The following is a 13686-nucleotide window of genomic DNA, read 5'->3' as shown; positions in this document are numbered from 1 at the left end:
ATATGTATATATATGAATATATATATTTATTTTTAAAAAAACTGACCATCCATTTCTCTGTTTAAAATCTAACAGTGGTTCCTCACTGCCTTCAGGACAAATTCTAAATTTACAAGGCCCGTAAACATCATTTCCCACTCAGAGTCGCACTTCTCACCACCCCCCAACACCACAAAACACAACCTTTCTGCTTAACAGGTTCTCTGAAGCTATAAGGCTGCCTCATCAATAAGCTTATTTCCTTTCCCTTTTTGCCTAAATAGCCTTCAGTTCATGGCTCTTTCTTTTCTTCTTTTTTTTTTGGACAGCACTGACATATGAACTCAGGACTTTTGTGTTTCTTAGGTAGGCATCTACCACTTGAGCCATACCACAGTCCAGGAAGCTAATTTTTAAAATAAAAATTTCCTGGCTCCTTTAGTCTAGGTTACATACCATTCCAGAGGGTCCTCATTAATTCCCTGTATTTGCTCCATCTTGGCACTATTTAAACAAGCAATCACTACATATGATTTCTTTACATCCCTCACAAGACTGAATGATTGGCAAGGACAGGAACTGGGACGTAATTCTGTTTCATTCACCGATGGATCTCCAACATCTAGTCCAGTATTCAGCATCTAGCACAAGATGGAAACTCAAATACATTAAAAGACTTAGTGAATAAGTAAAATAATTTTGGTATTAATATTCAGGGTTTTGGGAGGGTGAAAATAACAAAGTTCACCTAACTACTCCCTCAGTAAAAACCATTCACATTTCAGATCAGTTTAATTCAGCAAATATTTACTGACTATTAATGAGAACCAAAAAGAATTATAAGGCAGAATCAAATCCTCAAAGAACATACAGTTTTAAGAGAGAAAATAAGACACATGAAAGCTAAACACCATGAAATGGCATGTTACTAAATTCTGAAGTGTGCTCTTTTTGTGTCCCAAAGAAGAGATAAGGAATGAGAAAGTATCTTAGAAGTAGGACTTACACTGAGCATAATGGATAGGCTAAAGACAAAAGATATAGACAGCTGGGCATGGTGGCTCACACCTTTAATCCTAGCTACTATGGAAGCCAGTCAGGCAAATAGTTAGAAAGACCCCTCCATTATCTCACCAACAGGTGAGCACGGTGGTACACAAGCCTATCATCTCAGCTACACAAAAGCACAAACAGAAGGACCACAGTCCAGGCCAGCCTGGGCAAAACGCAAGACCCGATTCCCAAAATAACTAAAGCAAAAACGGCTGGGGGCAAAGTGGTAGGGCACTGCCTAGCAAAAATAAGACATTAATTCAAACTCCACACTATCAAAATATATATACAGAATTGTTAGTTCAGCAGCTCTCCAGTGGATCTGAAAATAACCTTCTCCTTTCAGAGGTCCTTAAGCTTAAAAGTATTTTCATAATAAGTCTAAGATATGACTTACTTTTTTAACTTCCATTCAGTCTCAATTATAAAGTGCAGATTTCCAGAGGTTTACAGGCATAAGATATCACAACACACTGAATGCACAAGCAAATACGAGAATTCAGACATTTTTTACTAAAGCAGACATTAAAGAGATTTGTAAAAATATAAAACAATACTACTTAATAAACTTTTCTGTTTTGAAAACACTACTACTCAATAAACTTCTATTTTAGGAAACAGCAATCTTTCCTAAAAATATGGCATTTGTGCTGATATGTCATAGAATTATTTTTCAGTAACTAGTCAAAGTTTTTATTTTAATTTCTAACATGATAAATGTTAATAGATATAGCCTACATAACCAACACTCTTTGACAAGGTATCGAGACCAAAAGTTTGGGATTCAATGAGCTACTTGTTTTTAGAGGTGGATGGGGCACTAGCCTAGATTCTCTCTACAGATAAGCCATATTAGGTGTACTAGTAATTAGCACAGACAATACAGAACTTAAAAATATGCTTAAGATACAGGTACAGGTTTCTTCTCAGTAGTTATTTTCACTCACTACAAAAACATACTCTTAAAAATCATTCTTACCTTTTTACTCAAACACAATATATACAGTTTCATATTCTTTTTGAATTATCATCTAGACATTTTTATATATCTAAAGTCTTAACAATTATTGTTTAAAATAAGCAAAAAATCACATCCAGCATCCTTACCTCAACAGTAACTATGAACTGTAATATTTGATTTTCAAAGTATTTTCTAAAAATATACTTTATACTAGAGTATATCCAATTACTAACCCAAAATCCTTCTAAAATACCACAGGATCTTATTTTAAATCAAACTTGCCTAAGAAATTCTGTACCTTGACCCACAAAGGTATTGACATTTTGCCCGGGAACGTGTGGAAACCATGAACTGGAAAGTATCTATCACTTTAACTTTGAATTCACTACTTACTTTCAAACTACCTCAAGAGCCCATTTCCCAGGTGCTCCTCACAACTCTACAAACACAATTAAGGCTTACATTAGTGTTTCCCACCACCTGAAGAGGTTTCTTCTTTCATCTCCATCTGCCCAAAATTCACCCTTTGAAGGTCAGCTTTGAAAGCCAGCTCATCCATGATTCCTTTCCTTTTCTATTGAATATTACCATGTCTCATAGCTGAAGGGCTTCAAACATCAATTAAAATAAAAATCTTACTGTGCTTGTATTTTCAGTACTTTTTTATGTCACACCATCTTTCAAATTTTAAGGGTAGGGTCTTACCAACATCTAGTCTCTAAAGTGCCATAGGAAAGATGAGAAAGTGCTGAGGAAAAATGAGGCTCCAATAAACATCTATTTATCAGAGGTCACACAGCTAGAGTTTGAAAGATTTAAGTGTGAATGCTAGTCACCTTGACTCAAAGTCCATGCTTTTGTATTATTCCATGCTCTGTTATGGTTTGACTAAGCAATGTCCCTCACAGCTCATGAGTTGAAGACTTGGTCTCCAGATTGTGGTGCTACTTGGGGAAGGTGCTGGAAACTTTAGTTGGTGGGGCCTATCTTGAGGAAGTAGGTCATAGAAGGTGTGTTCTTGGGGACAGGCTCTTGCCCTGCCCTCTTCCTGATTCCCTTTTTCTGCTTCCTGACCACCATGAAGTAAGCAACTTTGCTCCAACGCTTGCTGTCTTGATGTTTTGATTCACCTCAGGACCACAGCAATGGACCAAGATGACCCTGGACTCAAGCCTCAGAAACTGTGAGCCAAAATAAGTCTTTCCTCCCTGTCAGTTGTTTCTCTCAGGTTTCTATTACACTGATGAAAAACTGGCTAACACACACTTTCTTCCTAGTATCTTTCCTATAATAAAAATTCAAGCAATAAGCAAAACTGAACGAAAATCAGACTGGCTTTGTTTTTAAACTCAAGGATTTAAAAATCCAGAAAAAATAATTTCTACAACTATACTTTCATTGGCATTGGAATTATATGCCTGCATATTTTCTTATTATGGCCACCAAAGCAAATGTAATGTGCAGTTTTCAGGAGATAGCATTCAATCACTAAAGTATTATGTCTTTCACACCATTATTTTCCTGGTTCTCCATTAGAGCAGAACTGGAGCCATGACTAGCATGCCTGAGACAAAGCAAGAATTCCACATATGTTTGTTAAATAAATAAAAGAGTACATAATAAAACTAATCATTTCTTTTGCTCTCCAGGAACCTGGGCTTATCTTCTCTCTTCCTCTAGTATCTTCATCATTACCATCTTATTAGAGTAAAAGATAACAAGAACAATCATATATTGGGCTATAGAAAATACAACTGGCAACTGGTTTTCTTTTATGGCAACTACATTCTTATATAACTTTTCAGTTTCTTATGTTTTATTTTAAGCAGTTCATTTCTGCTTCAAAAGCACCTCAAACTTATCATGTCTATTTGCTCCCACTCACCTAGATGCTCCATCAAAATCCTTTGGTTTTTACTTAATTCCTCCTACAGTCCCTCACTCACTGCATCTAACCCACCCACTTTCCAACAAAGCTTCTGCAAGTCTCTCAGCATGCCTACCACAATAACCTCCCTTTTCTTTTTTCTTTTTTACAGTTTAAAATCAGGGTTTCACACTTGCTAGGGAAACCCTCTACCACTTGAGCTATGCCTCCAGTCTTACTTTAACCTTTTTAATGATCCCCCCAACACATCCCCCCCACTCCTAACCAACCCTCTAAGTCCACTCTCCATATAATAATGTTATTTTATGGTTTAAAAAATGAAATGACTGTGAAACACCATAACTTCCATTACCGTTCTAATTAAATAAACATTTTTTTCATTTTTATTAGCACATATTCGTTGTACAGGGGGGATTCATTGCACCAATTCTGAATAGCCTTACATTGTACATTGGTTAGATTGCCCCCCATATCTTCCCCCAACAAAACACATCCCCACCTAACTTAAAGCAACTATAAGAGGTTTCATGGTTCTATTTCACATATGTATATGGAGCCCATCAATCATATTCCCTCACCTTCATCGCCTCCATTCACCCTGCCCAAATAAACATTCTTTACCATGGAATTCCTTACAGTATCCTTTATGACCTGCCCACATGCCTCATAACTTCATCTTCATTTTACTCTCTCCTAACAAACCATACTTCAGCCATATTGGCCTCACTTGATCACTATGACCAGTAGATTATTACCTATCACTGCAATCTTTGCATTGTAGCACCTACACCTATGTATATATTTTTTAATGAGAAAAAACTAATTCTATTTCACTTCTACATGCAGATTGAATGCATACCTTGCATGTGGAAGGCACTATTTTTGAATGAAGAAACTGGTACCCTATATACTCAGACTCTTAATTTATATTAACATACATTGTATATTAGCTACATGTTAACAGTACATAAATAACAGACTATATAATATGTAATTTATTACTCTCATGTAATAAAGGGTTTGACTAGCCTTTGACCCAGTTTCCTGGCAAGTACTCTCTCTAAATCCTTGGAACTGACAGAGTGACAGAAATGTTTGTTATTCATGGTAGGCCCCTCAGAACACAGTGGTTTATGTTCAATTCACTGAGGTCTTCTGGACAGTTTATGCTAATGAAATGTCTCAGAGCAAGCAGGGTGGCTCAGGCCTGTAATATCAGCTACTTGGGAGGCACAGATGGAGACTGGAAGAACTCAGTTCAAGGCCAGCCCAGGCAAAAATTCAGACCCTATCTGAAAAAATAACTAAAGCAAAAAAGGGCTGGGGGGCATGGCTCAAGTGGTAGAGCACATGTCTAGCAAGGCTGAGGTCCTAAGTTCAACCCCAGTATTGACAAAATAGAGGATGGAGAAGAGAAAGAGAGAAGTCAGGATGGGGGCTGGCCCTGCAAGAAAGACAAAGCATGGAATTAGACAGACATTTGGGGTAATGGAGAATGAATTAAATCAAAGTAGACAATGCTTCAATCATGCCTGCAATAATGGAACCTCAGTAAAAATTCTCAACACCAAAACTCCAATGAGCTTCCCCTATCAACAATACCCTAGGTATCTTGTTATACATTCTGAGTGTGCGCATGTGTATGGGGGGTGGTGATGTTCTCACTCCCTCTCATGTGGACACAGAACTTCATATTTGGAACCTTCACAGATCTTGCTCTATGTGACTCTTTTTTGGCTGAACCTGAATAGTATCCTTTTTTTAATAATACAACTGTAATTACAACTACAGCACTTTCCTGAGTTATATAAATTATTCTAATAAACTATCAAATCAGAAGAAGTAGTAGGACCCTCCCAAATTTGTAGTCAGTCAGAAATGCACTGGCCCCCTCTTTGGTCAGCACCTGAGCAGTCTTGCCAGCAACTTGAGCCCTTTAACAGTGAAGAAGTCCAGCCTAACTCCAGGTAGTTGGTATCAGAACTGCACTGCATTTATGTAACAAACAATAACAGACACCATTTCCATAAATATGTGTCAAGCACTAAGAACGTGTTTTTATATACGTTTTCAAATCTTCTCAAAACATTACCTCTAAACAAGGCAGAATTATCATCTTATAATAAGGAAATTAAGGACTAAAAGTCCCATAGCCAATAAATGTGGGAACTTAAATTCATATTCAGGACTGTTTGGTTTAAAAGTCCATGAACCAAGTCACTAAACACTTCAGCTTCTCATATTGGTTATGTAAATGCATGACAAGATAACATTAAGAAAATGCCACCTAAGAACGTATGACATGACATCTTTATTCAAATTATAAACTGAGATATTACAGCAAAATCTATGGTAACTCTATGAATTTATGAACTCTTTACATTAAGTATAAAATATCATATTTTAATACAAATTCCTTTATTAGCTGCTTAACTTACTTGTTTGTGTTTTAGAAACATGTTTCTGGAGAAAATCAACTATCTGAGCCAAAACCTTCTTATTACAATATGTTGATAATTTTTCATCACATTCATAACACCTGGAAAAATATAAATTTTAAGTAAATATTATGAAAGTACCTTCAGTAATTTTGCACATCAGGTAAGTTGGTATTCAATCACTTCTGCCTTTAAATATGAAGGGAATACAAAGAGGAAGGCACTAGGTAAATCTAGAGAACTAAGCAGGGGAGAGTTCATACAGAGCCTCATAATTCAGATAAAGTTTTACAACTTAACTTACATGTAATGGAATGCCATGAGGGGTTTCTAAGCAGGGCAGTGATATGGCCCAAATTACATTTAAAAAACATCACTCCAGTTAATGTGATAAACTAGATTGGAGGACATTAGGAACAGAAACAGATCAGAGTTCAGACCGAATTAGATATAAAAGATGAGGGATAAGGAAGTATCAAAATAACTGCCATGGGAAAAAAGAAGAGGGTAAGGGTCAGTGATTCTCAACCTGGATTAATTTTATCCCCAGAAGACATTTCAACTTATCTCTTGGTTGTGGTGAAGGATGTCGCTAAACATCCTATAATATGGTGAACCGCTCAACAAGAAATTAATCACAGCAATGAATTATCAGTCTGAATGTCAATAGTACTGAGATGAAGAAATCCTGGTCTGAATAAAATAGACTTGCTGTGAGTTGATGATGTTTACATATAGTCAACAGGTACAGAGGAATTCAAAATACCATTTTGTCTACTTTTATTAAAAGGTTTAAAATAAAAGATTTTAAAAAATCAGACAAAAATAACTACCAGGCTTCTAGCTTAATTACTAAGTGATGAAGCTGCCTCTGACAGAGTTGGAAAAGACAAACCTTTTTTATTTTACTTGGAGATTGACTGAAAATAAGGAATTAGGTGAGAATACTACTCTCAATTAAGTGTATTCATTAATGCTTACAGTAGCAAGATGTTTCTTCTCTATATTACCCTTATTTGTATCCTTTATCATCATGAGATCCAATGACCATATAAGAATATGTGTTTGAGCCAGGCACTGATGGCTCATACCTGTAATCCTAGCTGTAAACTAGGTTTGGGTTCATTTTCAAAATGGCATTCAGAATTCAATTAAATATTTACTGAGTGCCTACTCTTTTACTTGCCCAGAGGAAGAGAGACAAGTGACAAAAAACAGTTCCAAAAACATTTTTCCCCATAGGCCATGATGGATTTAAACAATTATAGCTGTTAGGCTATGTAAGCCTAATAATAGTGTTCAATATTTACTTATTTAACTATTATCAAAAATAGTAAAATTATAAAATTATTCATTTGCAAAATATTGAAGTATCAAGAAAATTTTACTGATGTTTTTACTTATTATAGAATATGCTGTTTCATCAGTTTAGTTCTCTCTTTCTTTCACCATCACTTGCCTTTCTGCTTTTCACCATGGGATGATGGAGCAAGAATGCCCTCATCTTAAAAGTGAACTTCCCAGCCTTCAGAACCATGAGAAATAAATTCCTATTGTTCATAAAATTAAAAAAATAGAATATGTTGTTGTAACTTTGAGAATAAAAAAGAAAAAGCAAGTGACTAAATACTAGCCATGACTGCAGTGAATTTGCAGAAAAGAGGACAATTCAAGATAATTTAACTCTATTGTCCACTAAAAATAACCAGAAAAAAATTTAGCATTTATTATATGCTATACAGCACTGATCTAAGTGCTTTACATGCAGTATGTGTTTTAACTCCTCATTTAAAAAGAAAACATTAAAATTATTTCTACTTTTTCTTTTTTGGTACTGGGGCTTGAACTCAGAGTCTACACCTTGAGCCATTCTACCAGCTCTTTTTTTGTGATTTTTTTTTTTTTGAAATAGGGTCTCACCAACTATTTGCCTAGGCTGGCTTTGAACCTCAATCCTCCTGATGCTACCTCCTGAATAGCTAGGATTACAGGAGTGAGCCACCAGCCACCTGGCAGTAATTCTGTTTTTAAGACAAAACCTTCATAGAGTATATTTTCTTTCTATAGATGAGAAAATAAGACAAACCAGAAATGTTTTGTCTCAGAAATACAGGGAAAAATCAATCTTCCTTCAAAAAGCTTTCAAGTAATTTGAAAGTACACACTGATATGCTAACTTTAAGTTTATATCATTACTTCTTAACTCTGTTTAGGCTTCAGAATCACCACAGAAGTAAAAAATATAGGACAAAATACTTGATTCAACAGGTTTGATGTAAGGGCAGACTGCTGGCACCTATGGGTTTTTCAAACTCCCCCTGTGTGATTTTGATGTGAAGTCTGATGTAAGAACCACTCTACTTAATTAAAGCAATATTACATCCACTATCTAGAAACACTGTTAGCCATAACTGAATTATCAAATCTGTGATTTCTTTTTTTTATACAATTCAGGTTTTTGTTTTAATTCAGACTGATTTTCCCTTTAATTCAAATTAGTGAAGTTTTATAATGAAATGTTTTTATTATTTCAGAATTAGGAGGAAAAAACAGCACAAATTCCTATAAATGAATTTGAATTAAATTCCTATAAACTCGGGGGCAGGGGGGAGAAACAAACCAAGCCTTGTATGCACATATGAATAATAAAAGAAAAATGAAAAAAAAAAAATTCCTATAAACTCAAACCTGAGAATTCATCTTTTATAAGAAAATAATTCTACAGATCCCCAAATGTGATTTTAATTATTTTCATTATAATATAAATCAAATACAGATTCAAAAACCTAAATAAAAGCCAGACACTGGTGGCTCAGGCCTATAATCCAAGCTACTTGGGAAGATGAGATCAGGAGGATCTCAGTTTGAGCCCAGCCTGGGCAAATAATTCATGAAACCCCCCTCTCCAAAATAACTGGAGCAAATGGACTGGAAGTCCATTTGCTAAGCAGTAGAGCACCTGCTTTGTAAGCTTGTAGCCCTTAGTTCAAAAAAAGTGCCCCCCCCACAAAAAAACCTAATAAAAAAATTAATTCACCAGCCCCCTAACTCTACATAACCACAAAAGCCAAATAAATTATACAATTAAGTATAGAAACAAAAATCACAAAACCAATTAATTTAAAACAAAACTAATTTATTATGTCTTATTATGGGTAAGACTCTTTTGCTGAAAATTAAATCACTATTTCTACCACGAAGCCTAAGACCTACAAAAGAGATTCTGGCACGGATTCAGTGGGATGAGCCCATTCTACCAAGTGCTACTTAATTCTGCCGATTTTTTTCTTTTTTTGTTCCAGTCGTTCTCAAACCGTGATCCCCAGAACAACAATACTAGCAAAATTTAGGAACATGCAGAACTCTCGGACTCCAACCCAGAACTACTAAATCAGTCTTTAGGCCTGGGATCCAACCTTCCTGGTAATCCTGATGCACCCCAAAGTCTGAGACCTTTACTGTAAAATCTTTATTAAGCTACCACACTATGACATCATCCACTTCTCCCTTAGCACCATTGTAATTATATATTAAGTTCTCTTTGTTCTATCCAGACTTCACAACATAGCAACAACAAAAAATGAACATAGCAAACATTTCAAACCCCATGACTACATTAACTTATAGATGATGATTCTAAAATTCTTTGGTATTCATTTTAGAATCCTGGAATGAAACACAAAGTTAAAATATGTGTTTCTCTTCAAGAAAACTTGAAGACTTCTGAAAATTCAGTCAAGAACCTCTCAGAATTTACAGATTCCAGTTATAAAATTATTACTGTAAAATACAGAGAAAGCATTTCAAGTAGGCACCCACTTATACTCCTGAACAATGTGATATATGCTGGCAAGACACTAGGGAATACACTGGAGACTGGAGGTATGGTTCACCTGGCAGAGTGCCTATCTAGCAAAGCAAAAAGGAAAAATAAAAAAGAAAGAAATTAGGGAAAAGTAATACTTGTTTTAAGGCGAAAGGTATAGCTCAATGGTACAGTACTAACTTAACATGTTTTAAGGCCTGGGCTTGAACCCAGCACTACAAAAAAATAAAAAATAAAGCTTATTTTAGTATCTAGATTTTTAATTTGTAACCACAGAAAAGTAAATGGTATACTAAGCTTCCTTACACATAAAATAAAGGAACTGGCTAGGTTCTCAACCACAGTTTAGTAGCAAATCACCTGAGTGATTATAAACTAAGTGATTATAAACTAAATGATTAAAATCACCTGAATTTTTATAAACTACATACCCAGTCTTTCCCTTCTCCCAACAGAGTCACCAAACTACTTGACTGTTTGAAGATTTCCTGTTAGAACTCTGGAATTTTGGATTACCAAGACCATTATGAAAAATCAGCCTGATAAGAATTTTTCTTTATGGTACAAAGAAAATTTTAGAGAAAAGTAGAGGGAAAACTAAAGTCTTTCTAATTTAAACTTCATATTCATGAGCAATTTTCTTAAATTACCCCACAGATTGTGTTCAGGCTAAAAAAAAATAAAGCATAAACTGGTATAGTATCTTTATTTTACCTTGTAAAGCTCCAAGAAAAAGACTTTTTTTTAAGTGAATATGAGCACTTACAAATTTAACTTACCATATAACCCATGTACTCAAACTAATTATGATACAATGGGACTCTGTTCCAAAACTCCTGAAGTGCTTCAGTGAATGCTGGCTTTCTGAGTTTTTACCACATCCCTGAAGATGAACACAATGATACTTGAATGAGTTACAAATAAGTATGCTTCAAATTAATCAAAACTTAAACTCCTGGTGGCTCATGCCTATCCTAGCCACTCCAGAGACAGAGATCAGAAGGATCCCAGGTCAAAGCCACCCTAGGCAAACAAGTTGTGAGACCCTATCTCAAAAATACTCAACACAAAAAAGGGCTGGCAGAGTGGCTCAAGTGGTACAGCGCCAGCCTAGCAAGTGTGAGGCCCTGAATTCAAAACCCAGTCCCGCAAAAAAAAAAAAAACTTAAATTGTACTCAAACATACTGAAAGGGTTTCGGTTTTAATTTTTTTGCAAAGAGGCTTACTTTTCATTATATAGTATTCACCTAAAACAGTCCTAAGCAAAGTTAATGTCATTATCATTTACAAACGACTACACTACCTGCCTTGCACACTGTGAGACACTGAGCAGGCTAGGGGTACCACTTCCCCAAACATGCATCTCCCAAGCCTGTACATACCTCAACCACAACCCCACTAAGAACTAATGAAAGACAAACCAATCATACTAAGTTCACTCAGTAGGTAAGAAAATGAAACAGCACATTCTGCTGAACATGACATGAAAGGAAGAAACCATGTCTAATGGATATTTCCATGGAAGTTTCACGTATTTTTAAAAAGAAGGGGATGTACTCTTTCCACTTCTTCATTGGCTTTGGAAACTACCAATGATGATACATAATGCCTGAAGCATCTTCAGTCATCCTCAAACTACAAAGTTGGGGGTTTCACAGCAGAAAAACAGAAGCAACCTCAGTCTTTTAATGTTCTTTCTCTTGAATTAACTATCTCTGAAGTGGCCCTACTTCTGGACTTTCTGTGTAAGATAATAAAGATTCCTCTTTTTTTAAAGTATATATTTTTAATTTCATTAGGGTTCCTTTATTATTGATAAAGTAATCTCTAAATATTAAGGAAAATTATTTTGCAAAAATTTAAAAAAATTGAATCTGAAAAGTTGGACCTATTTCCAAAGTAAATATATAAACAGTAAAGATATCCACATATGAGAACTACAAATGAATTAGATTTCCTTGCAAAATATTTATGACCTACATGACTACTTTCTGAACACAGAATATATTTTATTTCTAATTTTACTCTTGGAAGAGTTTTAATCTAAATATGGAATAAATCTATCCTAAGTCCTGTGTATGACCAAGAGTCCAACTCACAGAAAGCATTTAAGGAAGATGTAAGATATACTCACACATAAATAACACCTTTCTTACCTGAAAACCACACTTGAGGCACAAGCAAATATCAGAAGGAAGTACTGGCTGTCCATCATAGAATCTTCTTTCTTTTATACATTCTGAGCAAACTGACCATAGATTCTCAATTATTGCTTTCTTCACATGATTCACGCTGACAGCGTGACTGACATGTTGGCAAGTTAAACCTACTGAATAAAGATAAAACAAAATGAAAGCATTCTTTGCTAAAGAAAAGTGCTACCATTGGTAAGCAAAAGACCACAGCATTGAAATACTATAAACTAAAAAGCACAGAAATTCAAAATCAAAATAACACAAAAGGATACATGCTATATTAATTCATTTGTAAGACATTTATGAAATAAAATAATTAGAGTTGAAGAACAGATTAAGGGGCATGGATGAGAGACAGGCAGTGTGAATATAAATGCAAGGTAGTAATGGTACAGTCAAGTTCCCCAAAAGTATACGAAGACACACATGTAATAAACTTGCACAGACACAGACAGGCATATGTAAATCTGGTGAAATCTGAATAAGCTAAGAACTGTACCATTGATTTCGATGTTGTACTATAGCAAAAGAACAGGGAAAGGTAGGGGAAGGACAAATGGGATCTGCTTTCATATTTCTTTGTACCTTCTTGTGAATATAAAATTATTTTAAAAATAAAGAAAATTAAGGAGATTAAATGTCTATTGAGCTCCTAGTATGTATCAAGCATTTTGAATGCATTTTCTGTCCACTAAGATACACATACAGCCGCGTGCCAATGGCTTACACCTGTAATCTTAGCTACTCAGGAGGATCGTGGTTCGAAGCCAGCCTGGGCAAATAGTTCTCAAAACCCTATCTCAAAAATACCCATCATAAATAAAATAAAAGGGCTGGCAGAGTGGCTCAAGGTGAAAGCCCTGAGTTCAAATCCTAGTACTACAAAATAAAAAAAAAGAAAAATACATCTATAGGATGAAGGGTGTAGCACAGTAGTACAGTTGGTGCATAGTATGTACAAGGACCTGGACTCAATTCTTAGCACCAAAAAATAATACATGTATAAACTGTTACAGGAATCTCAAACTGAGATATGGGACACTGAGGCAGTTTAGCAGAAAGCAGCATTTTATTGTGCAGGCAGACTCAGCAGACTCATGTCTAAAGGCTGACCCCCAAGAATAAAGGGGTCTCAAGGCTGACCCCCAAGAATAAAGGGGTCTCACCTTATATACCCTTGCAAGCAGGTTACAGAAGAAAAAGCAAAGTTTAACCCATATTTGGTTGCATGTGACTTTACCGGCTATTTCATTCCTCTAGTGCTATATGACCTTCTTCATGTTTCAATTCTTTTAAGTTTTATTTCTCTGCTGTGTCATACCTTCTCCCTGCTACATTATCAGAA

The 13686-nt window shown here is 35.4% G+C and overlaps 1 protein-coding gene across 13 annotated transcripts in view; it reads right to left on the bottom strand.

The window, feature by feature from the left end:
- Usp45 (ubiquitin specific peptidase 45) overlaps positions 1–13686 on the bottom strand; it is an 87725-nt gene that overhangs the window by 61302 nt on the left and 12737 nt on the right. For 9 of the 13 annotated variants that reach the window (XR_012449263.1, XR_002213169.2, XR_002213168.2 and 6 more), the window contains 3 exons: positions 12303–12475; positions 10925–11028; positions 6320–6420 (listed from right to left, as the gene is read on the bottom strand). Coding sequence is in view for 9 of the 13 variants with exons in the window: in XM_074077863.1 (XP_073933964.1) it covers positions 6320–6420; positions 10925–11028; positions 12303–12475 (378 nt within the window). In the remaining 4 variants the exon portion in view is untranslated. Of the gene's footprint in view, positions 1–6319; positions 6421–10924; positions 11029–12302; positions 12476–13686 lie in introns of those variants that run through there. The other 4 variants (XM_074077877.1, XM_074077876.1, XM_074077875.1 and 1 more) reach the window with 2 other exon arrangements.

The sequence above is a fragment of the Castor canadensis genome, chromosome 1, assembly GCF_047511655.1.
Source record: "Castor canadensis chromosome 1, mCasCan1.hap1v2, whole genome shotgun sequence".
Classification (NCBI taxonomy): Eukaryota; Metazoa; Chordata; class Mammalia; order Rodentia; family Castoridae; genus Castor; species Castor canadensis.
The sequence above is the reverse complement of the archived record's forward strand: the minus strand, read 5'-3'. Positions and strand labels throughout refer to the sequence as shown.